The 27584-nt window shown below is 44.9% G+C and overlaps 1 protein-coding gene across 1 annotated transcript in view; it reads left to right on the forward strand.

Annotated features, from left to right (window-relative positions):
* C3_1H9orf85 (chromosome 3_1 C9orf85 homolog) overlaps window positions 1-27584 on the forward strand; it is a 365977-nt gene that overhangs the window by 194918 nt on the left and 143475 nt on the right. Inside the window, exon 2 of the mRNA XM_086961260.1 lies at window positions 21307-21413. Coding sequence (XP_086817386.1) covers window positions 21307-21413 — 107 coding nt within the window. The remainder of the gene's footprint in view (window positions 1-21306; window positions 21414-27584) is intronic.

Below are 27584 nucleotides of genomic sequence, written 5' to 3' on the forward strand. Positions count from 1 at the left end.
TGTCCCTGCATTGTCCAAATCTGGTCCCATGTCTGAACTTCGAATGCTTGTTTAGATACCAAGAGGTATTAGATTTTAGGTTTTTTGTTTTATGGGAACTCGAAGATAATCTCAATAACTTCACTAATCATTTATCTCTGTTCAAATTAAGGCCTCCCAGTCAAACGTCTCCATTCTCTAACCTTCTACGTATTGTCTTTCTATCTCTCTCTTCATCCTTTTCCTAAATTCTGCAAACTTACCTTGCTGCCCTTTCATCTCCCTTCTTCTGCATGCCCTACTTTACATCCGTCTTACCATTTCATCTGAGCTCTTGGATCCTTTAACTCAAGGTCTTTCATCTCTATTTTTCCTGTATTTCTAATTTCCCAGACTTTTACTGTACAGGTCTAATTTTTCTAACCTCCTCAACCCTGTGTTGTTCTTTTCTTCGCAGTTTTTCGCTTAATTTTTACATCTTTTTGAGACTGGTTTTGAAATGTTCTCTTTATCTTTATCACTGACCATTAGTCCCGACAGCCTTAAGGGGATCTTACCAAAACATTTTGCCTGTTTATCTCACCTTTTGCTGCTCATCTCACCTTTTGCTGATCATTTTGTTGGCCAAAGGACTGAGCACTTTACCACTGCCAATCAGTGCTAAAGTGCATGTGCTTCTCCCCTTAACATGGTTTCTTTGACTTGTACACAATTGGCATATTTAATTTATCTGTAATTCCCTAGTATAGTGCACTACATGGGACCAACGCCTACCAAGCCCTCTGTGACCTAGGACCCGCCCACATGAACCGCCGCCTAAATTTGCACCATCCTCCCAGAAACCTCTGCTCACCTCTCCCTCGAACAGACACCACGCATCCCTTGCTGCCGCACCAGGGGTAGTTTCTTATCCCACCTTGCCACCAAGTCTTGGAACACTCCCCCACCCCCACCACCTCCGTACCTCATCTTCGTTGACTTACTTCAGGAAGGAACACAAGACCTGGCTCTTTGACTGATACCCACTGCACAGTGCCTGAATACCCTCTTGGGTAATTAGCCGCGCTTCATAAGTACTGCTTGATTGATTGTTACATATGCCCAGGGCCGGTAAATTAAATGCTATTATTGGGCCTGCAGCACGACTTGCGCATTTATGGTGTGTTTCTGACTTCCCTGACTCGAATTGTGATTCCTGCTTGGACTGGGTGCAATTTCTACCACTGACACTCTGCTCCTATTGCTTAAATGTCAGTTCTATGTAAGGGGTTATCTCATCCGACTGTTCTCTTGTACAGCTCTGACATGTCATCTAGTGAGTCGTGGTTTATAAAAACGAGAAATAAATAAGATAATCCCAATAACTTGGAGGGAAATGCTTGGGGAGCATATGTATGGTGTGCACAGTTCTCATGTACTTAGACAGGGGCTCAAGTGTCTTTTTAAAAATGTAGTATTACTGACTAACTCAAGTTCAGTTTGATACATTGGTTCCACAAGGAAAGACAATTTATTGTTTAAATCCAATGTGCTCTTCATGGCTCATTTCCCTTGGTACATATTCACCACTGAAGCCCATTTTAAGCCCCAACACTGTGGTCACAAGAGCATATTCTGTTAACTGTCAGCACAAATACCTTTGTCAATCTAGTAACAACATACCGTAGTGTTTGGGTTTATTATATGATAGGATGTATTGGTAAGAGGAGTATTATATAGATAAAGGGGAAAAATGTTTGCATATATGGACATTTTCACTATCTAGGCTCCAAGCCAATACCTGGATGATATTGGAGGATCCAGCATGTGTTAAAATCCCTGGGTCTTTACAAGAAAAACAGAGGACAAGCTTGTCAAATACACCATCCCTTGGAAACATATGACTTTGTGGACACAATGACTTCTATACTGGTCTTCCTCGAAAGAATTGTTTCTAATATACAAATCCCTCTCAGTGGGAAAGCCTGCAGCAGTCACAGAGGAACTCTGTACAGTTGACCATTGCAACCGAGTAGCGGAATTTTTTTCCAACAAAGTCGCTACTATATACTCAACCTTCCCTAGTAGGGTTGACATGGACCCCGAGGTGGTAGAGGTATCTAAGGCATGTGATGAACGACGGGTGCTAGCGACATTCGTAACCCCACCCACTGAAAAACTCGTTCAGATCTGTGGGTCAATTAAATCAGGCTCCCCTCGTGATCCCACCACTCCTGGACGCCTGTTGGGCAGTTTGCATGTCTTGGAGCCTCATATCCGTCGTCTTCTGGATCTCTCATTCGAGACTCATACTGTCCCGGATGCTTGGAAACGAGCGGTGGTTCTCCCCCTTCAAAAAAAGCCCAATGTTAGCTATGATAGGCTAGACAATCTTCGCCCCATCTCCCTCCTGCCATATATGGCGAAGATTGCCGAAAAAACCGTGAACCTCCAGCTAATGGGTTTTGTCGAAGAAGCCTCTCTACTCCATGACTCTCAATTTGGCTTCCGCCCTTGCCATTTGACGGAGTCAGCATTGCTCATGGCAGTGGAAGCTCTGCGACAGGGAGTGGATGAGGGCCAAACCATGGCCCTGATCCTCTTGGACCTAAGCGCAGCATTCGACACTGTAGCTCACTCCACCCTGCTACAGTGTCTGAATGATGGAGGGGTGGTAGGAGCTGCGCTTGGATGGATCCGGTCCTTCTTGACAGGCAGGTGTTTCCAAGTTCGCCAGGGAGAGTGTTACTCTAGGGAGATTGGGTTGGGCCAGGGAGTGCCGCAGGGCTCGTCCCTGAGCCCTACCCTGTTCAATCTTTATGTCTCCCCGCTGGCGACCATTGTTGAAGGCCACGGACTACGTCTTGTGTCCTATGCTGACGACACTCAGCTGGTGGTATCCCTCTCACGCGCACCTGGTCTAATGGCGGACAAGTTCAGAGTCTGCATGCAAGAACTGGCAGCCTGGATGTCCGCCAACTGCCTAAAACTTAATGGCAGCAAGACCGAGGTGCTCGTGGTGGGGGGGGGTCCACCTGTCTGGTCGTCGGCATGGTGGCCACCCTGCCTGGGAGAGGTACCTGCTCCATGTCATGAAGCAAAGAATCTGGGTGTATGGCTAGATGAGGATCTTGCTTTTGACTCCCAGGTTAGTCGAGTGGTGGGGACATGCTTCGGCATTCTAAAAACCATGAGGAAGATCCTGGATTTCCTACCCATTGATGCTCGACGGACGCTGGTGCATGCGTTAGTTACATCTCGCATGGACTATAGCAATCTGCTGTATCTGGGGGCAACGGAAAAGGTTTTAAACCGCCTCCAGGTGTTGCAGAATGCTACCGCCCGCCTTGTTTTGAGGCTTCCTAGAAGATCCCCCTCCAGGGCAGCGCTCCAGGAGTTGCACTGGCTTCCGGTTAGGAGTAGGGTGGAATTCAGGGCTTTGGCCACATGCCACCGCATTCTGAGAGGAAAAGCCCCTGCCCCACTACAAAGTTTGGTCACCTGGTATGAGCCCACCAGGAGCCTGCGCTCGTCTTGCACAGGTCTTCTGAAAATCCCCAAAATAAAGAAAACACGAATGGGGGGTAGATCATTCAGATACCTGGCCGCTAAGCGGTGGAATGATCTGCCGATGGAACTACGCATGGAGTTTTCGGAAACCCTGTTCAGGCGAAAACTTAAGACCTATCTCTTCAGACGCTAATTACTGTTGACTGCTCACGGACACCCTACCTACCACAGCGCGGGGACACGCCTTGGGCGTAAACCAGGCGCTTTACAAAACTCCCTAATAATAATAATAATAATAATAGTACAGTAAGGAATCATGCTCAAACAGCCAATGATAGTTAAAATGAACAACACTATTGCTAAACAGTAGGCCATTGTTAGGCAAATACTTACCTCGCAGAACTCTGACCTTGTGACCATATATGATTTCCCAAAAACCCTTGCTTACATTGAACACTGATTCACCCAGTCAGCAGTAATGTAGGATTGTAGATCATATAATGAGGGTAACTGTTTATGACAACAACAGAGCACTAGCAGATGATTTGATAGTGGCATCTGGACAGAAATAAAAACACATCGGATGCTGCAACCTCTATTTCTTAATGGGCAGGGATGCTATTAAAACACCATGCTTCTGGATGATATGACCAAGTTACCCAAAATTCACACTACAAGGTTAACATTTACCTTACAATGGTGTATGGATGGTTCACAGTAAACCAGTAATGCTTGCACTGCCATTCCTCACACTACCTATGTGATAAGAAGTATGAAGGACACTGTGATGGATTTCTAGTAGTATTTATTGTATGGGTACAGAGAGCCGTCCCGGCTGGCAAAGCCAAGGCACAAGCAGCAACTGCCACTGAGAGAACACTCAGAGCAGGATGCTTACCAATTCTCTAGATGACATCATAGAATATTCATAGAGCTCTGCCAGCATCACATCACCACACCTCCTCCCTTTTAACAGAACAACATAAGAACAACAGAAAAGAAGGGAAGGGGTACAGAATGAAAAAAGGAGCAGAAGAACAAACAATGAGAATTATACATAGTCTCATAAACTTTGTAGTCTGGCATGGACTCTGGTGCTTTTCTGGACACCCCCCCCCTAAACCTTCTTGTTAACCTTAACAGTTTTTAGAGAGAGTACATGGGTCTCTGGCAACACGAGAGGTGCACCACCAGTTTCCATTAGACAACTTGACAGCATTTTTACAAATTTCTCCAATTTGCTGTGAATCTAAAAACTTAGAGAGATCTTTTCTTACTGAGACAGGGTTTTTTAACTCTAACCCAATCTCCAACACGGAGTCTGTGGGTTTCTTTCTTGTTTGGACTTTCATGAGCTTTAGAGCATGCCTCAGTAGATTTTTTTGTTGGCAGACTCCCACATACTTCTCATGTCACAGCTTTGATGGAATGATTTCATCATCCAGAAAGGGTAAACTTGTGAAGAAGCTTTTCTACCCCTCATAAGTTCGAAGGGACTGAAATTAGTGGCGACATGCGGTAAAGTGCGGTGTGACCAAACTAAATCTGGATTTAAAAGCTGCTTGCACACACTCCACCACAAGTCTGTAGAATCTCTCCACCTTGCCATTACTTTGTGGGTGGCAAAACAGAGTTCTAGTGTGCTTGATGCCACAGGAGCGTAGAAAGGAATTCATCTCCTTGTAAACAGATTGCACACCGTTGTCAGTAAGAATTTCCTCAGGATAACCTTTCCTGAGAAAAATTGTATTCAAACAGTTGATGACACTCTTAGAGTTTGGTGTACTAATGGGCTCAACCTCAACCCACCTAGACAGATGATCAATTATAACTTGAAAGTATTTTGAGTTGGTAGGGGGGGAGGGGCGGGGGCACAGGAGATTCAGTAACACCTTCAAGTACTAGAACTTTGTCACTGGCGTTGCAACGTAAACACTGCTTTACTAGATCATCAATTTGAGTGTCCATTCTGGGCCACCAGAAATCGGTTCTGACTTTTCTCTTGGTGATGGTGGCACCAAGGTGACCAGAGTATGCAGCTAAAAATTTTTTCACAATAACATATGGGAGGCACACGTTTGTTGCCTCTGACCATTTTTCCACCCTCCACGAAAGCTCATCACTGACCTTCCAGAACATCTGTAGTTCGGGGGAAAGACATTTCTCTTTATGCCAGCCACTCTTGATTAGTGAAGCAACTTCTTTGAGCGCAGTATCTTTATTGACCTCCATCACCCAATCTTCTCCTGCAAAAGATAAATAGTCTTGACTGATATATGCTACGAAACATTCCTCTACTTCAGTCTCCCATTCTTGCTCTTCGGTGTCAGAAATGGGGAGTCTAGATGAGCAGTCCGCTCTGCTGTTCTTCCTACCGGGAATATACTCTACGCTGAATGTGTATTCTAGGAGTTGTGTAGACAATCTGGCTAATCGAGCAGTGGTACGTTTGCCATTTTTTCCGGACAAGATGTCAACCAAAGGACGATGGTCGGTCTTGAGGATAAAAGATCTGCCCCACAAGTATGACTTGAATTTCTCGATACTCCAGATGCAAGCTAACAGCTCTCTTTCAATGACATAATACTTTCGTTCAACAGGACGGAGCGTCCTGTAGGCGAAACGCACTGTGTGCTCTCTTCCTTCAGCATACTGCGATAAGACAGCTCCTGGACCATACTCACAGGCATCAACTGTCACAACAGTTTGCCTTCCCTCCACAAAATCTTGCGGAGCAGGAGCTTTGACAATGTGGTCATTGATGGACTGGAAACCTTTCTCACACTCCTCAGACCATATGTAAGTTGTTCCTTTGTTTAGTAGTGCCCTGAAAAACTCTGTGGTTTTAGTGAAGTCCTTCATGAACTTTGTCTAAAACACACAGTGACCAAGAAAAATATTAAGTTGTTCCTTGTTTTGAGGAACAGGTGCCTCAAAGATACTCTTGATTAAGCCTGGTTTTGGTTTTATGCCATGTTCAGAGATTATGTGACCGGAATATTCAATCTCTCTTACTTTGAAAGTGCATTTGCTTTTCTGCAAAGTAACCCCTCTGCTCTCTAGAAATTAAAACTTGATCAATAACTGAATCATGTTTGACTTCAGTCTTTGTTAAGATGAGGATGTCGTCCTGAAAGACCACAACATGAGCGTTGTGATGGAACATCTCAGTCATGAGTCTCTGAAAGACCTTGGCTGCCAAGGCCAGGTCAAAGGGCAGGCGGCAGAACTGGAAGACACCATAAGGGGTAACCAAGGCTGTGAGATATCGGGACTGAGGATGTAACTCGACCTGATGGTAGGCAACCTTGAGGTCCAGTTTGGTATACCATGAAGAGGACCCTACTTCAGCGATAAGATCCTCAATGTGTGGGAGAGGAAAACTGTCAACCCAGATGACTTTACGGCTCCTCAAGTCAACACACATCCTCAAGTCCCCAGACTTCTTCTTGGCCAAAACGATGGGTGAAAGCCAGGGAGAGAGTGGACTCAACCTTTTCAATTATACCTTGATCACACAATGTTTGTAAATGTTTAGAGAGATCGCCTCTAATGCTCAAGGGGACATTGTGCAACCTATGTTTGACGGGTTTGGCACTTTCTTTAACTTTAATGAAATGTTGAAAGTTGGTGATCTTGCCTAGACAGTCCTCTAATATTTTGCTAAACTTCTGTTCCAAGCACCAGCTATTTGATTACTAGACAGAGAGTTGATGTCTTTCGTGAGAGTGGTGTGACTTTGATTAGATTGATTGTCAATGAAAAAGGGGTTAGTCAGACCAGGTTTGATGGTTAATCCAAACTCAGCATGATGGAGAAGACAGTGGACATTGATCTCTCGATTAGCCACTTACACTTTTCCTTTGATGGCTACTCCTAGAACACTGATGCCAGCCCAGAAATAGCCCAACAATTCAATTCTACTGCCTTCAAAGGCCACAGTAAGTATGTCCGGTGGTAACAAGCTCTTTGCAGCACAAAAATTGAGATACTTATCCTGGGATATAATGTTAATGCATGCTCCTGTAGCAACAAGAAGCTGAATGTGATTGGTTTCAAAGGTGACATCAACTACAGGGTCAGGAATGTGTAGTGTGATGTACCTCTTTTCACCACTACAACATATTCCTGACTCGTGATATCGTTCTCACAGAGGTCATCGGTTTCATTGAGGACACACCTTACATTTTTCCTTCTACCACCCATGCAAACTCTGGCAAAGTGGCCCATTTTGCCACATTGACCACATTGCTGTTTAATAGCGGGACAGTTTTTTATGCTGTGCGTGTCAGCGTGACAAATATAGATCGGCAGAGATCGCTGTGTGCATCAGCGTTTGAAAACAGGGACTTCGTACACACTTAGCTCCTTGAAGAAACACTGTAGCCCAGCAACCGAATACACAATGAGGTGCAAACGGGGCCCGCGGAAGTACAGGTGAGTGCGAGTGGGTATGCTGCAGCAGAGCGAGGAAAAATAATGGTGGAGGTGTCACGTGAGGCAGCTCGTGAATGGAAGCGCGAGTAAAGCTCACGGCCGGTAGGCCCAAAAGGGAGGCTTTAGAGTGCTTTAAATGTCTCAAGGATCCTCTCAAAGTACTGCGCGCAGAGTGGCAATTTCAAATTCAGGCGGCGCAGGCACATCCAAATATCGGTTCTCGCAGAACAGAGTTGAGGAAAGGGAAGGCTGCAGCAAGTGGAAGCACAGAGCAGGACAGGCACAGGGAAATGAGGAAAATGGGCATGGCTCTCTGTACCTGTTTTCAACGGTGTGCCTTGGGTGAGAGGTAGCGGTAAAAAAAAATGCTACTCACAGTTGAGCTGCTAGAGTACAGGTAGAGAATACCTGTGACACAGTGTTCGCCGAACAGGAAACAAAGGTGGCTGAGAGTAGGCAGAGTGGCATACCGTCTTCTGTCGCCACTTATAAGAAGTATGAAGGACACTGTGATGGATTTCCAGTTGTAGTATTTATTGTAGGGGTACAGAGAGCCATCCCGGCAGGCACAGCCAAGGTACAAGCAGCAACTGCCACTGAGAGAACACTCAGATCAGGATGCTTACCAACACTCTAGATTACATCATAGAATACTCATAGAGCTCTGCCAGCATCACATCACCACACTATGCTTTTGTAGTGCGGACCTAGCAACAGTAAAGTAAGTGATGTCATGTTGGTTCATAAGTCCTTTCCTTTTTCTAAATTATCATTTCGTGATTTTACATTGGCATTATGCTATGTCGGGTTATTTCCAAAATTTTTCCAGGGTTGTATTTTTTGTTGGAGACGTGTGGTTTTATTATCTGACCACTGAACATTAGAGTTTCACCCCCCGCTTTTGATTTTGTCTGCTTGGCTCTTTTTTTCCACAATCAAGCTATGGATAAATATTTGCAGTGCTTATTGATGGGACTAGTTATTAATATCTCCTGTTTCATTCACTCCCACATTTATTGTGGCATTTGGCTAGCCTTTAGATTTCTAAAGCTTCGGCTCATCTCCAAATATAAACACTGGAAGTAGTAATGGTAACAGTAATGATAACTGTGATGAGGATTATAGGTAGCAGTAAATGCCCTTTCATTTAAAACTATTTAAACAGCATTCTCCTCGTTAAATATCAATCAAGATTCTGACCATCCCACATCACTAAGACATGACCCCCAAAATCTCAAATTGAGCTGCTGTCCGTTTGCGATGCTGATAAGATTGTAGTTCTGTCATGCCATAATTCAGATCCCTCCGCTGTTTCCTTTGGAAAGGTTATTGTGCACCATCCTTTGACAGAAAGATTTCCAAAAAGGCATTTCTGTAATGGGTAACTCGCATGCCTCTTAACGGTATTCTAGTTTTTCTTTAAATTACAGATGAGGGGAGGGACATGGATTGCTAATCTTAGCATCTCATCCATCTAGCTATCAGATGAGTTTTTATTTATTGTTAAAAGCAAATATCGATTACGCTGCTGTGCATTTTCCCCTCCTGTGCTGCATGAGGCTCATTCCCATTGTTCATGACGAGCTCAGCTCGTCATCAGCACAGCTCCACTGTGCCTCATGACGAGCTCAGCTCGTCATGAGCATGGAAGGGGTTAACATATATTGCATGATAGTCCATAAAAGTGGACTAGCACATTAAATCTAATGCTGTTTTCAGCATTCTTTGTGAGGACGCAGTCAATGAGACCTGCTCATATATGATGCCACATGAAATCCTGTCTCTCTCCAGGGATTCTAGGTCTTACTGGTTTTGTAAAGCCCGCGTCTCAAATATGCAAACAATAAGTCATGGGAATGTTTGCTAACTTGTATTGTTATTCTATGGCCTTCATCACATGAATATTTCATTAACAAGATAACAAATGTCAATGTAGTATTGTTTGATATTCTGAGTGCCCCCCTATTGCACGCTCACACATATCAACTGCAGTGATCAACCCTTCCAGCACTACAAAAACATGAATCTCTAATTGTGAACTGGACATACTCCATCCTCCCCAAAGGATAGCACTTGTTACAGCGCATGTGTTTTCTACGCATGCCATTAGCACAAAGTCGTTACAATGACTGGCTGTAGGGGGGAGGGGGAGGGGGCGCTGGAGTTTGGAATAGTATAATTTACTATTCCAACTCCAGTGTGTGCAACCGATATATGATTAAACAACTACTACTTAAACAAAGAATGCCTAAACCACGAAGGCTAAACCACGAGCTAAGCCAAACCACTACATTCTGAACAACGACTTCCTAAACCACCAAAAAATATAATTTGCCACATTACCTGAATATACCATTATGTTCTTTTAAAAACCCATGTTTGAAACACGGAGATTTAGTTTTCCATTAAATTAAACATGTATTTAATACTAAACAATATTTAGTAAGGAATCGTAAAACTAACAAATTAACAATTTAATAATCCTTTTTTACAATTACGGACGAATTACATATCCCTACAACACGTACTTTCTGGTAAATATTTATGTTTTAAAGCACATACCTAAATTATTTATTACTTTAAAATTCATTTAGAGGGCCTACCTAAAAACCTTCAGCTTCTGCCTCATCAACCAGGGCCGGCAGGGGATATTTGACACCAGCTTAATTGTTTCAGGATAATTTCCATTAACTTTTCAAACTTCGTTGTTGCCCTTCTCGTCATCTGAATTAAAGGGACTCCAACGAAGTCCCAACACTTTCCTAAATTATTTAATGATTCCAAAATTCATTTAGCGGTCCTACCTGAAAACCTTCAGCTTCTGCCTCTTCTGCCAGGGCCGGCCGGCAGGGGATATTTGACACCAGCTCAATTGTTTCACTATTATTTTCATTAACTTTCCGATCTTCGTTGTTGCCCTTCTCTTCACCGGAATTAAAGGGACTCCAATGAAGTTGCTGGTTGCAGTGCCATCTATTGGCCAGTTATAGGAAGTCGTTTTTAATGATGAGGTCGTTGTTCTTGTAAGTCGTGGTTTAGGAAGTTGTGGTTAATGAGGTTGTGGTTCATTGAAAGGTCGTTGTTTTGGATTCTTTGTTTAGTAGACTCGTTGTAAAGGATTCGTTATTAAGGCCATTTCCTGTGTGCAACAGTAGCAAAGGTGTTGGATTGAAAATCCAACACCTTCTGCCCCCTACAGCAAGTCGTTGTAACAACTTGGTGCAGCGAAGCTCTCGCAACCACAAGATAGTGTAACACAATGAGCATAAATAAAACAGAAAACAACAATATAATAGAAGCAGATTCTTTGGTGTGTTTCTTATCCCAGCAGGGCGAAGATTTATTTTGTCCAGACGTGAGGAATGTCACAATATGCCGACACGTGTTTCGTCGTGTGCCGTAGAGTCAACACGACTCTTCAGGGCTTAGGACTCCACTCCTGCGTGTGGGTTGAGATTTAGTCTGGAATTATGTTGAAGTCTCACGTGGGTAAACTCGAGAGAGACACTGGGATTTCTTTGTATCTAGTAATTGTTGATAGAAAGTGGTAGGTTATCCAGTGGAGTTATGAGCCAGACGAGTGGTCTCCACTCATTTGCAAACCTATTCGGGCGTATTACTAACTGCAGTGTTAGGACACTGAAAACGATGTGTTTCAGGTGTTAACCGGGCGGGGATCCATTAGTGGAGAAGCTGTCCGAAAACGTGTGTGTTCTCTGGAAAGGCGGTGCGCTCCGAGATTTTGAATCCCTCCTCCGTTGTTACCCGGTGGCCGTCTGTCGAGAGCGGACTTGGGTTGTAATGGCATGCGCTGTAACAACGCGTAGTTGTAACGACTTTCGTTGTAATGGCATGCGATGTATCTCATGGGTTGTAAAAAATGTTTTCTCTCCCCAAACACCTTCTTTCGTTCCCTCTTCTCTTCCTGCTCAGCCAGTAACTTTACACAAGCAAGATGGCATCTGTGTGACCCCCCCCTTCCTTCACTTTCCTCACACACTACCTCTCCTTTCTCTCTGCATATCCCTTTTCTATCTTGCAACCAGTTTCTCCATCATAGAACCATGGCATCTACATTTGTTTCTAAACCCTCACAGACATGCATCACTCTCTCTCTCTTCCCACATTAACTCCTACCAAGAAATGACAAAGTGCCACAGCCCAGTATCATCCCTTCAAGTCCATCTGATGGAAATGAGTCATATGCTTGAGGATTACCTGTGTACAGTTAAGTCCCCCACACACCCACAGAATCAAGCACCAATCCTAATACTTTGGATGGCCTAAACATATACCAGGTTGGGTCAGTAGGCTAATACATCCGCTGTAGGGGCCTGTGTTTGACCTCATGGTCAAAGGTTCAAATCCCGGCGGGCCCACTCAGCCTTTCATCCATCTAAGGCCGATAAAATGAGTACCATTGAGTTGGGTAACAATAAACATCTGTTATTCAGTGCCAAGATACCCCGTTAGGGGTGAACATGTGCTTTACAAATATGCATGTTATGTTTATGTTACATACAAGCTAACAAGAACTAAGCATTCCCCTTTGGGCAACAGTGTAGCCATATGATTGGTGGATCGCAAAAACCTCATCATTATTGTCATTGATTCACACCATCAAGTGATGACAAAAATAACTCCACCTTATGTTGTCATCTTTACAATTATAAATTGTCGACTAAACTTTTGATTGGCATTGCCTTCTCGGTTATCAGTCTCTAGATTATTTAGTTTTATTTATTGAGTTTTATATAGCACGAACATGATCCTTTTGGGAATCAGAGTGATGTACCTCAGTAAAGTAAAAAAAAAGGTAAACAGGTAGGAGTATACAAATGTGGAGGAACAACAAAGTAGGTATAAGATCATAAGTTGACATTTGAAGAGTATGGATTCAGAATAGTCATATAAATAATATGTAGAGTGGCATTTTAGAAAAAAGTAAGAATGGGTGTAGTAGGACCAGATAGTCTTGTGGAAGGACAGGCCATGGATGTTAAAGTCTGGGAGGGTTTCATCTTCACTGGGGAAGCAATCTGTTCATTAGTTGTTGCTTTACTTTTCATTTGAAGAGGGAAGTTGAGTGGTTGGATCTGGTCTCAGGAGGAAGAGAGTTCCAAATTTTGGGGTGAAATACGGAGAAAGAACGGTTGTAGGCTTTATTTTTTAAAATTTGTAGGGCTTTAGTAGAAGGGAGCCTGTACTTTGCAAAGTTCTGTTCTCGCCTGATAGGACGAGTTTCTTGGCCAGGATAATTCTGTTCAAAATTCTTAAAATCAGTCTCATAGTCACTCTCTATGCCAAAGCTCATGTCATTCCTAAAAGTGATAATTCTTACCAATCAAACCTATGTTGATTTCTCTGGGCTGACTCCCCATTGAGGACAGGTCAGATACAAATGTGTGTGTTAAGTACACTAACTTCACTCTGGCTCCTCAGATTATTTCGTCAGAAAACTGAACCTCTCAGTGGAGCTGTAAGAGTTGATCAGCTCTGATACTCTTTTCGTTTAGGACCCTGCTTTAAACAAAAAGTACCTTGAAACAATTGTTTTCTATCAGGGCATCAAGTGTTTGAATAGGTACCCCCAAACATTCATATCTTCCAATTTTTTTCTTCCTTTAAAAAAGTTTGAAATACTGCATTTAAAGTGTCCCTTATCCCTTACTCTCGCTAACCCCCTCCACCAGCTACTGTTTCCATTTATCCTTTATTAGTATTAAGTCTACCGACCACTCTGCTTAGGCTAGGGGTGTGGCTCTGTTAAACCTGTGAGCCTTAGGGTGGTCTCCCCCCAAACGTTGAGCCTTAATCCTCCTTTTGCTGATCTTGTTTTTGTTGGCCTTAGGAGTCTGTGCACTTTACCACTGCAGGGCTGTGCTAACGTTTGTGTGCTCACTCCCTAAACATGGTAACATTGGCTTACACCCAATTGGCTAATTTATTTTGCTTGTAAGTCCCTAGTGAAATGGTACTACCTGTACCCAGGACTTGTAAATTAAGTGCTACTAGTAGGCCCATAGCACTGATTGTGCCACACACTTAAGTAACCCTTTAAACATGTCTTAAGCCTGCCATTGCAGCCTGTGTGTGCAGTTTTAAACTGCCATGATGACCTGACAAAATAAACCTTTTGCCAGGCCTACACCTTTCTTTATAATACATATGTCATCCCATAGGATAGGCCCTAAACAGCCCATAGAGTAGGGTGCAGTGTATTAGAAAAGTTGTACTTTTTAGCACTTAAATACATTTTTCACTATTGCAAAAACTGTCTCTCCCATATGATGTTATTTAGTAACCTTATTACATTCAATACTTTCAATTAGGGACAGGTAGGGATGTTGAGTTTGGTGTTTAAACAATTGTAATTTGAAACCCTCTTGAATGCAAAAGGCAGATTTTAAGTCACAATTCTGAATATGCCACTTTTAGAAACGAGTACTTGTAATTTGCTTTTAGAAATCTGGTGTTACCTTGTCCCAACTATTTGGTGCTGGCGGCCTGTATCCTGGGCCACATGACTAGGTGTAGCTGGCAGTTGGTCTTTGCGTATTATTCCCAGTCAGTGAGACACAGGAGGAATAGGTGTTGGCAGGAAGGGCCATCTCTGTCAAGATGAGGGGAAGAGTTTTCACCTGCCACACTTGCACATAACAAAGACTGTGCTTCAGCACACTGACAAACAGTCATGCTGGGGCCAAGGAATGCAGGGAGGAAGCTCCAGACACCTAAGGGTGTGAAAATCTCTAGAAACTTCTCTTATGCTTTAACCCCTTCCATGCTGCCGTCGGTCATTGGCCGACGGCAGCACTACCTCCCCAGTGCTGCCTTTCGGCCAATGGCCGACGCGGCCCCGCCCGTTTTGCGGAAGTGCCGCACTGCCGCAAAATCGCGGCAGCATGGAAGGGGTTAAAAGCTGGCACCAAGGACAAATAGTGGACCACAGACCCCAACTTTTCTGTACCCATCGGGACCTGTGGAAGACTCAGAAGAAGGACTGCTGTGCTACTCTTTTGAAAGAAGGACTGCTACTCTGGTGCCCTGCTGGCTGAGTGAGTCAGAAGGACTGGGCCTGGATCTTGAAGCCAGGAGAACCAGAGTGACTTCGAGCCAAGTTAGCTTGCTTCCTCAATAGAGCCTCAGGGACAGAAAGGGCTCCAAGGACCCTGAACTCTACACCTGGACTCTGCCTGCTGTGAGTCCTTCACCCCAAGTAGTTCCACCCCAGGACCCTTGGAAGTGAGCCTGAAAGTGCCCAGCCAGCCCAGCTGCGATCAGAACCAACGCAGTGCGATGCATTGCCCTGCAAAACCTCACCGGAACCGAAACATTGCCTCTCAGCACTGCCTCAGAACTGCTGCTTTGCAACTCATCCTCGACCAGGCATCCCGCAAAGCTGCACAATCAAAAATTAAGGTACTTTGTTCAGTGGGCCTAACTTGGTCCCTGTATCAAGGCCTCTACAATGTATTCGGCCTGAGGGTGTGACTTTTTCATGGTCCAGAGTGACCAGATAACCACATTTGGTGCTTTGTGCTTTTTAATTAGATTTTTGTCATTTTCGTCTCAAAGAATGTATTAAATGTTACTATGTTTCTAAATTGGTGTGGGATTTTTCTAGTGTGGTGTCTTCACTTTATTGCTGTTTGAAGTGCTGCATAAATACTTTACACATCGCCTCTAAATTACGCCTGACTGCCTTTGTGCCAAGCTACAAGATGGTCAAGTACAGGTTAATGTTGTTGAGGCCCGCTCCATCTTCCAGCTAATGGTAGACGTCTAAGTGTAGCAATTTAATTTGTTGCAAAAATGAATAGTAATTTATTTAGGTTGGAGTTCCAAAACGTTTTTCTTTAAATATTTAACTGCGAATGACTAAAAATTAGAGAAAACATTTTACATTTGAATTTGTGACAAAAATAGAGCGTAATATGTGCAATCCCGATTTCGGCAACACTTTGCATTATGTTTATGTCCTGGCCTGTGTATCTGCACAGACATACTGAGACAATTGATTTTAGCTAAGTATATCAAAACATCTACAGGGAACTCTTCTCATATCATTTATTTTCGTGCAGTCGGAAATAATTAGCATTGCGCTCCAAGAAATGTGGTCTAAAAAACGTTTTTAAAAAGAGTCTTTAGTCTTTGTCTTTTGCTCTCTTCATCAGGTTCACTCCATGTGTATTTACACAGTATATTGTGGCTAGGTGTGCGCTTTATAAATATCTTAAATACATTTTTTAGGGCGATCCAGTAGTCCAGTCATTCTGTGCGATAAGCTGGTACTGAGCCATTTTCTTTGAAACCTCAGATATGCTCTCCACGTGGTGGAAATCATTGATTCCCTGTCGTTGGGAGGCTTGGGATTACCTTACAGCTGGCAGGCAGCAGAATGATCATGGATCACGTGATTTTCCAGAAGTGTGCATTTTTAGACGACTGCTCTTTTTCGAACGCATGGGTATTGTTGCCTCGCCTATCCCCAGAGGGATCTGGATGAACGTCTGACTGCAGACGTAGCCAGCCGAAGGCTGCTGGAAAAGACAGACACTTTGGTGTATAATATTGAGGCACGTGGTAGTTAGTTATTGCCCAAGGTCACGGTAGCTCATCAAGAACCTGGCAAACGAATGTAAAAGTCTTGCTCATACTCAATATCCCCTGGTATGAATTATTGAGTGGTCATATATTCTAGTGATTATTGTTCATGTTCCTTAAAAATCTACTTTGTATCCTAGCTTTTAATAAACCATGCTTGTCGAGCACTGAACAGATTGTAAGTTAGGCCCAGATGTACTGATGTTAGGAATTTCAATTTCTTTCCTAATTGTGATTCTTACCGAATTGCAATTAGAAAATAGTAATTCCTAACGTATGAAACTTTTTATTTTAAATTAGTGATTCCTAGTGGGTCGTAGATCGACCTACTTAATGAATATTAATGAGGTAGGTTGCAATTTCCGACCCTTTAGGCATTGGTGCTATCAGAGGGATGTTGGCCTGCTGGGGTTAGCAGACTACCGTGTCTTATAGTTGCTTTTTAATCAAACATGTTTTTTCAAAATGAGCTTGTTTTAAAGGAAAATGGCAGGCATTTAAAAAAAGAAAATTAAACGTTTAAGTTTGATTTTTTGAGAGCAGGCAGTGGTGGTCACTAGGACCATTGCCTGCTCTTGAAAACTATTTTAAAAACATTTTAAAAGGGGACGGGGGTCCCTACGACCCCTTCCCCTTTGCAAATGGGTTAGCACCAGTTTTAAACAGTGCTAAAGTATAACTGTTTTACGACCGGAATTCAGTTGCAAAACAGTACCAATTTGGTATTTGGAAGGTACGCCCCAAACATGCCCCTTCCAAATACTGAATCGCTAACACAAATTGAGCTCAGTCACATGTTACCGAATCGCAGTTTGAATTTTGTTCATTTAAAAAAGCATTTTTGCTGTAAAAAAACACCCCAATTATATGAAGCGGGCCTTTTCTGGCCGCAAAAGTCTGACCCTAATTTCCCAATTCACAAAGCTATAACACTCATGTGTTCTCGTGGCTTCAATTACAAGTGCATATTCACTGTGCACTTGTACTCTTTTATGGCTTTGCCCACTGCTAGAATTATACTAGTATGTTGTAATTTTGCATGTGAGTAAATTGGTTTTGGGGTGCTCTAGCTGGAAATTTGCACCAAATGAAGTGTAAACGGAGTATTTTGACAATGGGACCCTGTATACTTTATTTATTTTATTTTGAAAGTTTTATATAGCGCGAACAGGATCTTTGCAGATATCAGAGCGCTTTACAGACGAAGGGTACAACATGTGAGTAAATAACAATTGGGGTGGGGAAGGTACATGCGGGAGCATAGTCAGACAGATACATCAATATTGATACAAGTACAAATAAGTGGTAGCGTAAACAATCAGGTAGGTCAATAACACGAGTCATACAAAAATGCAAAAGAATCAGTAGAATGGTACAGTGTCTGTAAATATCATCCCCAGTAACAATTCAAGTGTATTTAGCCATGAGGATAGCTTTTACTTCTTTCTTAAAAAGTATGGTAGAGGAGATGAGCCTGGTTTCAGGGGGGAGTGAGTTCCAGATCCTGGGTGCCATTCCTGAGAAGGAGCGTTTATAGTTTTTTTCCTTGCGGAATCTTTGGGGCTTTAGCAAAAGATTGTTTGTGCCTCTAGTGTTTCTGGAGCCTTCAGAAATCGTCAGCTTCTGAGCGAGGTATCCGGGTGAGCTCAGGTGGACAGCCTTGTGCGTCATGCAGGCGATTTTCAGATGTATTCTGGCTTCAAAAGGCAGCCAGTTCAGGGATTTCAGGTCAGGGGAAATGTGTGAGTGTTTTTTTGATCCAGTGATGAGTCTCGCTGCGGCGTTTAGAGAAGCTCTTGGGTGCCGTAGTAGTTAGGGGAGACCGCAGAGGGCGATGCTGCCGTAATCTATTCGAGGGATGACTAGTGCTTGTACCGCAGTTTGGAAATCTTTTGGCAGGAAGGAAGGGTTTGAGTTTCCTTAAGGTATTGATCTGGTAGTTTGCACCCTTAGTTGCTTTGTTGATGTGTTCCTGCATGTTGATGTTGGTGTCAAGTGTTATGCCTAAAGATTTTGCTGAGTCCACGATGGTGGGATGAACATTGAGTGCCGTTAGGTGTTTAAGCCAAATTTGAGCGGTAGTGATCTTCGCGGGAGGTGAGATCAAGAGGAACTCTGTTTTAAGAGCATTGAGTTTGAGATGATTAGCGGCCAGCCAGGATTGGGTGCTTCTGATCGTTGAATTCAAGAGCATAATGTCTTTGGGTGATTGTAATTTGAGATAAAGTTGGGTGTCGTCGGCATACATGTGGAAGTGAACATTGGATGCTTGTAGCAAGGTGGCGAGAGGTTCCATAACTAGGTTAAACAAAGTTGGGGATAGGGAGGATCCTTGTGGGACGCCTAGCGATACAGGTATTGGCGAAGACATCAAGTTGCTACTCTTGAATTTCTGCGATCTCTTGTGTAGAAAGGACGTGAACCACTTGAGCACAGTTCCAGATAGACCCATTCTTTTGTTTAATAGTTCGAGTAAATTCTCATGTTTGACGGTGTCGAATGCAGAAGAGAGATCAAGAAGGATGAGGAGGCAGGTATCGTTTTGATCTACGATTTGAAGGGCGTAGTTAATTATGTGAGTCATAGCAGTTTCTGTACTGTGATCTGCTCTGAAGCCTGATTGATGAGGGTTGAGTAGATCAAACTGATTAATGTGTTTAGTCAATTGTATTTGTGCGCATTTTTCCAACAGTTTGGCAAGAGTCGGAATATTGGTAATGGGACGGTAATTATTTAGATCAGAGGGGTCGGCTGTAGGTTTCTTTAGTAGAGGTGTGACTTGTCCAACTTTGAGGGAGTCGGGGATGGTCCCTTGTTGAAGTGAACTGTTAATAATTTTAGTCCAGAGTGGGAGGAGCGACGGGGCAAGGTCTTTGACAGCGTTGGCAGGAAGACGGTCCGTGAGGTGATTGGCTGGTTTCACAGTGCTGAGCAGTCTACCAATTTCTTCTTCCGAATAGGTGACAAAGGATGACCATGTAGCATTGTTTTTTGGTTCAGTGGGTGCTGTGCAGTGGGGTTTGAGGTAAAGACTTACGTCAATGAGGAGATCGTTCTTTATGTTGTCGGTTTTTTGGATAAAGAAAGAGGCGAAGTCTTCACAGGAGGGTGCTTCGCCCAAAGTGCTGAGTGGTTGGGGTTGTTCCTTGGATTGTGTTCTGATTAGCTCAAACAGCTTTCTCGGACGATTTTTGGCTTCGTCGAGCTGACGGCTGAAGAAATCTGATTTTGAGCGTTTTATTTTCCTGAAGTAGGCATTTCTCTTTTTCTTCAGCATTTTTAAGTGCAGTGCGGAGGGAGCTGATCTCCAGGTGCGTTTTGCCATTCGCATTGCCCGTCTATCGTCATTGAGACTCCCGTCGAACCAAGGATTGGACATTTTTGTGGAGGCTCTTTTTAGCTGCATAGGTGCAGCTTCATTAACTATAGAGTTCATAGTGTTGAGATAGTGATCAGTCAAGGATTGGACATCCGTTACGCCGGTAGGAGGAAGTAGGAGGTTGCAGCTGTTGGGGAGGTAGAGAGTTTGGGTTGAGTTTTTTCAGGTCTCTTTTCCAGACTTTGGGCTTGAAGGATTGAACCGGGTTAAATTTGACTTTTTCATTGATGAAGAATGTGACAATATGATGATCTGACCAGTCACAGGGTTGGATAGATTCGAGTTGGATAGAGTCCTCTTTGGAGATGATAAGGTCAAGGATAGAGCCTTTCTCGTGGGTCGGGCTGTTGCATAATTGGGTGAGGTCAAGGGCGTTGAGGAAATTTTTAAGACTCTTTACCACCGCGTCATTATGATCGTTCCTGTGGAGGTTGAAGTCACCAAGGTATATTTGTGTGATTTGTCGCCCGGAATTGGTTGTGATCAAATCCATGATTTGTTGTGAGAAGGTAAGGTTGTCCCCTGGTGGGTGGTAAATGCCGTGAAGAGAGCATATCGGTTTGCCCTCACTGATAATATCGAGGCAGATGTATTCACAGGAGGTTGGGGAGGGTAGGGAAGGAGAGGTTACTTTCAGGACAGAGAGGTTACTCCTGTGTATACATGCGATTCCACCACCTTTTTGACCAACCCTGTCTAGTCTAGTGATGTGGTAGTTGGGGGGAACCAGTATGTCCATTATAGGTGTAGAAGATTCAGTTAGCCAGGTTTCAGTCATGATGATTAGGTCAAGGTCCAGTGTTAAGATGAGATCAGCGACTGCGGAGGAGTGCCTAGAGGCCGATCTGCAGTTGAGGAGGGTGCATTTGAGACAGGGTGTGTCGAGGGCGGAAGGGGGTTCTAGAGAGAGGGGGACTTTTCTCAGGTTACTACGGATAGAGATTCTGTTGTTCAGTGTGTGGGGTCTAAGGGGATTTGGATGAATCGTTGGAATGGCGCGGAGGGTGGTGGGTATGTTGTTATGGGGAGCTGGGTCGTAGGAGCGGAGGAGGGTGACTGTGTCGAGGTCCGATAGTGGGTTACAGGAGCGATGGGGACGGTTTTCGCTTTCGCGAGCAGGGATTGAGGTCCAGTGCGGGGGGCGTTGAGTGAGAGAGTCAGCCGACCGGGTAGAGGTCCTGTTGGGAGGGGTGGTGCTGGTGGAGGCGGGTGAGGGGTGTCTGGGGTGTGTGCAGAGTAGTTGTTTGATGATGTGAATGTCTTCTTTGTGCTTGAGGAGGGTGGTGGATATGTCATTCTATGCTCAAGCACTTGAACCCTGATGCAAATCAGTAAAACAACAACACCATGTATTTTGGAGGAGTTATTTACATCTGTTATCTGTCTAATGTCGGTTTTTGATCTCTGTCCTTTAGAAACTGAATACAAAAGTTCACGAAGCAGTCTGCCAGCACTGCAAGGACGTGCTAGAGTGGCGAGTCAAATACAAGAAGTTTAAGGTACTTACACAACCCAAAAAATGGTACGTTTTCTACGTTCATGGTTTGCTGCCCTCTAGACACTTGTAACTTACTGCAAAGCTGTTTTTAAATGTATTTGAAGTCATGTACAGAAATCGAAACCTAGAATTTACATAATCAAATTCATTACCTAAATTGTCAGTTTTTTTTTTAAACCTACTGTGTCTAAATTTTGACCTCCTTGAAGATATTTGTAAAGGATATAAAATTAGTGTACGCAATATTATATCTGAATTTGACAGAGCAGCTGTCTCTCCAGATGTATTGCTTGCAATCTATGTATGTGGGCTGTGGGCCTGCCCACTTCAACCATTGGTCAATTAAAACCAGCCTTTTTCAGTCATTGGTTCGAGACTTTGTCAATCACATATTTTCTCAGCCTAGAGAAATATTTCCCTTACACTTAAATCTGTTTGTGGTTTGGGTGTATAGAATGGAGTGCTTGCATTGCAATGCATGAAAAACTGTTTTGCATCTAAACAGTACAGTGGTCACACTTTGTGTTTCATTACATTTTATGTCTCATACATTCATTGTATTCAGAAATCCATATTTTTTTACTGGAGTAGACATTTTAAAAGTGTTTATCATAACTGAAGTTTGAGGTTGACCCTAAAATCGGCTACCAATGAAAAAGTTCCTAGCTATTGTAATAGAAAGTTTAAATTCTATTAAGGACTCGGAGGCGAGGATTATGATTTACTTTCTTCACTTTATTGACAGCAGCCTTCAAAGTAAACACTAACAAAAAAACTAACATTCCCATGAACACTTAGGAATGTCCTAACAACAATAGAGTTCATCATATAGACTGTTCGTTGTCTCCACCAATCGGGTATCACCAGGTAGGTCATAGGCCCTTGTTAGTAGTTGTCCCTCCTCTTTCAACGCTCAAGATCAGGCTCATCCGGTACCTCATGAATCTTGTTTGTTTGCATCCATTCCTGCAACGAGACACAAATTTTAAAACACGACCATGGCTAAGGGTTATTCCTGTAAACCTGCAAATCAGGTACTTAGCTAGCCACATTAAAACTTCACAACTAGGTTTAGTAACTTGTAAAGGTTTTACTTACTGCACAACGAGGGTGAGGAGGTTTCAAGCATACTTGAATCCTGGATGGGATAATCTTAGCCTCTTAGCCTCCGAGTCCATAATAGAATTGAAACTTTCCATTACCATAGCTAGGAAATTTTTCATTCTATGTCAGGACCGGAGGTGAGGATTATGCTAGTTTAATGCTTCTCACCACAAAGTGTGCCATATGCAGAACCGATTTGAAATAAAACCGTTCAAAAGTGGAGTCCGAAGACCAATCAGCAGCATTCATGATATCCTTCAGACGGGCTCCAAGAGCATATGCTTTCGAGCCCATCGCTTCTCTGGTTGAGTGAGCACTGATTTTGCGTGGGTCAATGCCTGCCTCCTGCATAACCCAGCGCACCCACCGAGCAATCGTCGGGGAGAATACCGCCCTGTGGGGCTTCCTCAATGCAATAAGAAGTTTTTGTTCGCCCGGAGGGCCGACTTCATCCAACCTCTCCTCATATGCCTTCCGGCAAGAGACCACACATAACTGGGGAACCGGGTTCAAGTCTCTGCAAGGATGCTACACATCCTGTGATTCTGGGCAAATCACGTAATCTCCCCGTGCCTAACAAAAATGTATGTGTTTATCTGTAACAAAACTGGTGCTCGTGTAAAGCACTTTGATACCCAATGCCTTGGGTCTAGTTCGCGCTATATAAATCTCTAAACAAAAAAGCAAAAAACAAAGAGACCATCACCTCCAGGTGGATTTGTATCTTTTAACCGTGCTGTCTCCCCAGGCCTTGGACATGAACTTCTCTGCCGCTCCTGAAAGTCCTGGGACCGACTATCGTCCCCTGTAATCCGCCATGCCATGAGCGTTAGAGACCCCTGCTTGATGTGCTTATGAGGTTGCAGACCTTGATTGAGAAGGAGGGCTGGAAATCTGGGGAGAGGGATTGGAAAACCCCAGGAAAGTTCCAGTAGAACTGGAAGCCAGACTTGCGATCTCCAGCTAGGTGTGATTATCACTGTGTGCGCCCTCTGGCGACGGACTTGGACTAAAACCCTGCAGATCATCGTGAAGGGAGGAAAGGCAGAGCCCTTCTCCTCCTTCCAGTCCTGGAGAAACGCGTCCATGTTCTCTGCCAGCGGGTCTGGTCTCCAGCTGAAGAACCTGGGCAGCTGGTGATCCAAGCGGGAGGCAAAGAGGTCCCCTGTGAAGGGGCCCCACTATGCTTGGAGATCTGCAAACACTCTCAGGTGTAACTGCCACAGACTCACATCGTGAAAGTGACGTGACTGGAAGTCCGCTGCTTGATTGTCCGGACCAGGCAGGTACTCTTCCTTGACCCGAGATCTGATGCTCCAGGCAATACTGCCAGAAATTGGCCGCAAAGTCGGAGAGACTTTCGAACATGTGCTCCCTAGGTAGTTGATGTAACGCACCAAGGACACGTTGTCCATCTTGAGAAGGACACCTGATTGGATCGAATCTTTGTCCAACATTAAATTGTGAAGGAGCACTCCAGGAGTTCCAAGCAATTGCTATGTAAACGTTGTTCTAGAGGAGACCACAGACTTCCTGTAGTGAACTTGCAGCACCTTGCCAGGTCTCCATGTTGGCGAGCCACCACTTGAGTTTCTCCTTGGCTTCTTGTGTTAAAGACACTATTTGGGAGTACGCCAGATTTTTCCAAAGGTGGGAGGCCTTCAAGCATTGGAGGGCGCGATAGTGCACCGGCCCTGGGAAAATGGCCTGAATCGATGATGACAGGAGTCCCACAATGCGTGCCACCTGTCTGAGGGAGATGCGTGATTTCAATAGAACCCACCGAAGTGTGTGACGGATTTTCATGATCTTTCTGGAAGGTAGGCTCAGAGTAGACTCGATGGAGTCTATCAAGAAACCTAGAAAAATCACCTTCTAGGAGGGTACCAGGGAGGATTTGATCTTGTTGATCATGAACCCCAATCCTTGCAGGAGGTTTATCACCGTCTGCAACTGTCTTAAGAGTGCTTGAGGGCATTGGGCCATTATCAGGATTTTTTCAAGGTAGACGATGAGTCTCATCCCATGTGCCCGTAAGCGTTCCACCACAGGTCGGAGAACCTTGGTGAAAAACCATGGGGCCGACGACAGTCCGAAGGGGAGAGTGGTGAATTCTTATGTCATGTCCTCCCATATAAGCTGGAGGAAATGCTTGTAAGGAAGAAAAATGGAATCGAATGATAGGTGTCCTTGAGGTCTAGGATCGACACCCAATCCCCTGGCCTCACGATGCCCCGAAGGAGATGGATTCCCTCCATCTTGAAGTGGCGGTAGACCAACCACAAGCTGAACTCTCGTAAATTTATCACTGGACGTTGACCGCCGTCCGCCTTGTCGACCAAAAACAGGTTACTGACGAAGCACCTGGTATGAGTATGGGATTGGACAATCGCCCTTTGTCAAGGAGAACGTGCACCTCCTGAGTTACCATTGCGGCGTCTGCTTGGGAGAAATAGCTCGAGGGGCCATGGGTTGGAAGGGAGTCCTGTAAAACTCTATTTGGAAACCCCAGATTGTCTGCAGTACCCAGGCGTCCCCCGTGATGGAAGTCCAGGCCTGGAAGAAGTTTGCCAGACGGCCCTCTACCTTTAAAAGGGAAGAAGGGAGGACACTCACCCAAATTATTTGAGCCGCCAGCACCTCTGCCTCCTCTGTGTTTGCCGCTCCGCCCTCTGGTCGGGTAGAAATTGCCAAATCTGGTTTGATCTTGGTGTTGGCCTTGATGGGAGCCTTGAGCTCTCTGAGCCTTTTTGGTTATTGCGGCCGGTCGAGCGGCCCCTTCCTCGACCGGCGCCCCTGAAAACCAGTGCGTAGAACACTTTCTTAATTGAGGACTGTGCCTTGTCTAGGGAAGTAAAAGTATTTATGAACTTCCCCTGTTCTTTAATAAATGGTTCCCCAAACAGTCCACCTTGCGCTACGGGATCGGCTTCTGAGTCTGTGAGGTCCCCAAGTTTAGGGTCCACCTTTATCAGGAGGAATCTGCGCTGCTCGGTGGATGAGGCACAATTAGCATTGCCCAGAAAGACCACGGCATGTTCTGCCCAGATGAGAGGGTATCATGAGATATGAGCGAGTCCGAGGGTTTTGCTTCCTCCGCTATATCCAATATCTGTGTAAGGGGCCCCAAGGTATCTAGCAGCTTGTCTTGGCAAGCTCGCCAAGATCTATCTATGCCTTTACGACAGAGCCCATTCGGAAGACCTCGGGTGAAGGATCTCATCAAGGTCCAGCATATCCCCACATATGCCCTGGTCATTCTGGGGTCAGTTGGGTGGGGGTTGGAAAGAAGGACGCCAGGGTCGGGAGGGACCTGCGTCGTCATCCGTGTCCCCATTGTTACTGTCTGAGTTTGCATCCTCTGGATTGGAAGGGATCGCCGGGGAAACTGTGCTGGCCAAAAATGCCTGCTTCAACCTGGCAAAAGCGTCCAAATCTACTCCCAGTTCACGTGGGCGTTTTGCTGGAGGCGCCTGCGAATCGGGGGGAGGGGATGGAACAGCCAGTAGAGCCTGTGGGGCGTTCAGAATGGGGCTCGCCAACCTGTCGCAGGCTTGCAGGATCTTTAGCAAAAGGCGATCCTCCAAGGGAGACATTGCCTCCGCCACTGCCCTGTGGATAGATGCATCCACTGCATTGTAAAAGTCATCGTCCCATGGGGATCACTAAGGGGGTCCATCTCCTACCCTTGTTCATCGTACATGGTCTCCATATTGAGGGACATGCTTAGGGCGAATCACTTGGAAGAGTGGTGTATGCAACTCAAGGGTAGAGATATATGACTTGTAAGTAATAGGGAGTCAGTCTATGCCTAGAATACCCAAGAGTGCAATTTGTTATAATATGACAGGCAAAATGAAGCTGTACATGTTTAATAACATGCATCTTCAATGCAATAGGTCTCGCAGCATTAAAGTTTGAGTTACTGGCATTGTAAATGACAATGCTTTGCATTAATCTTTTTTTTAATTTGCAATTGGTATATAAACATTGTTTGTGCTCGCCACTCTCGCCTCGCACATCTCCCTATAGTGACAGATTGAGGATCAGAGAGGGTCGAGGCTTCTCCTTAGACCCGTGCAGGGTGTCAACACAATTGCTTGCCATCCGTTTCCCAGGAGTATTCAATTAGCATCCTAACTTTGCGGCCATTTTACAGTGAGGCGTTGTGTAGCTCTGGAGCAGCTTGCGCTCCGGTTTCCTAATGGTATTCCATTTGCTGGCTAATGTGAGGGGAGCGATCTGTGTCTGGGGCTGTCTGGACTCTCATGGGTCTGAGAGGTGACCTTAAGGAGTGGGCCGTTAGATTCGGGGTTCTGGCACTCGGATGCTGTGTCGGCAGGGCAGCCATTTTAAGGGCAGGCAGTGCAGAGCTCTGCAGTGGCTCCAATACAGCTTCCTGCAGAACCCCTTGTGCCAGCTTGTAGATCAGGGAGGGTCGAGGCTCTCTCTGGCCCACTGCAGGATGTACTTGAGTTGCCTGCAGCCCGTTAGCCGTGAGTTACCTTCAGCGCTGTCTTGATTGGGCGGCCATTTTAGGGTCAGGCGCTATGGAGCTCCGTTTTTGGGTGGCAGCCTTCGCGGTGTCCAGGTGCAGGGAGCGGTCCATGTCCGGGGCTGGAGGCACTCTCGAGGGTCCCCTTTTGCATCCCACACATTCTTTCTGAATTTGGGTGCTGCCTGCGGCGGTCCGCAAACTGCAAAGATGGATGCAGCCTGTGCCGGTTGTCCGATTGCGATCACCCTCGAGGATCAGATTTCTGGAGTTTGTGTGTGCCGGTTTCCTTGTCCGAGTGTGCTCTCTGGCTGTGATCCATGCACAGTGCCCTGTGTACTTGTATGTGCTGGTTTCCTTCTCCGAGTGTGCTCTGTGCACAGTGCATGGTCCTCGCTCACATGTCCGCTCCTATTTGTGTCGTGCGTGCACGCTGTGACCCCAGTCTGCGGCGCGAGAAGCACCGCGCACGAGGCAGGCACATAGTGCCCGAGCTGCGCACGAGAGAGACCCAGCGAGCACAACCTGCAGTGTGGAGCGCGCCGAGCAAGAGTGGACAGGGCACCATCATGGCAGAGGCAGATTCAGACGCGCGC

Source organism: Lissotriton vulgaris, chromosome 3_1, assembly GCF_964263255.1.
Source record: "Lissotriton vulgaris chromosome 3_1, aLisVul1.2, whole genome shotgun sequence".
NCBI lineage: Eukaryota > Metazoa > Chordata > Amphibia > Caudata > Salamandridae > Lissotriton > Lissotriton vulgaris.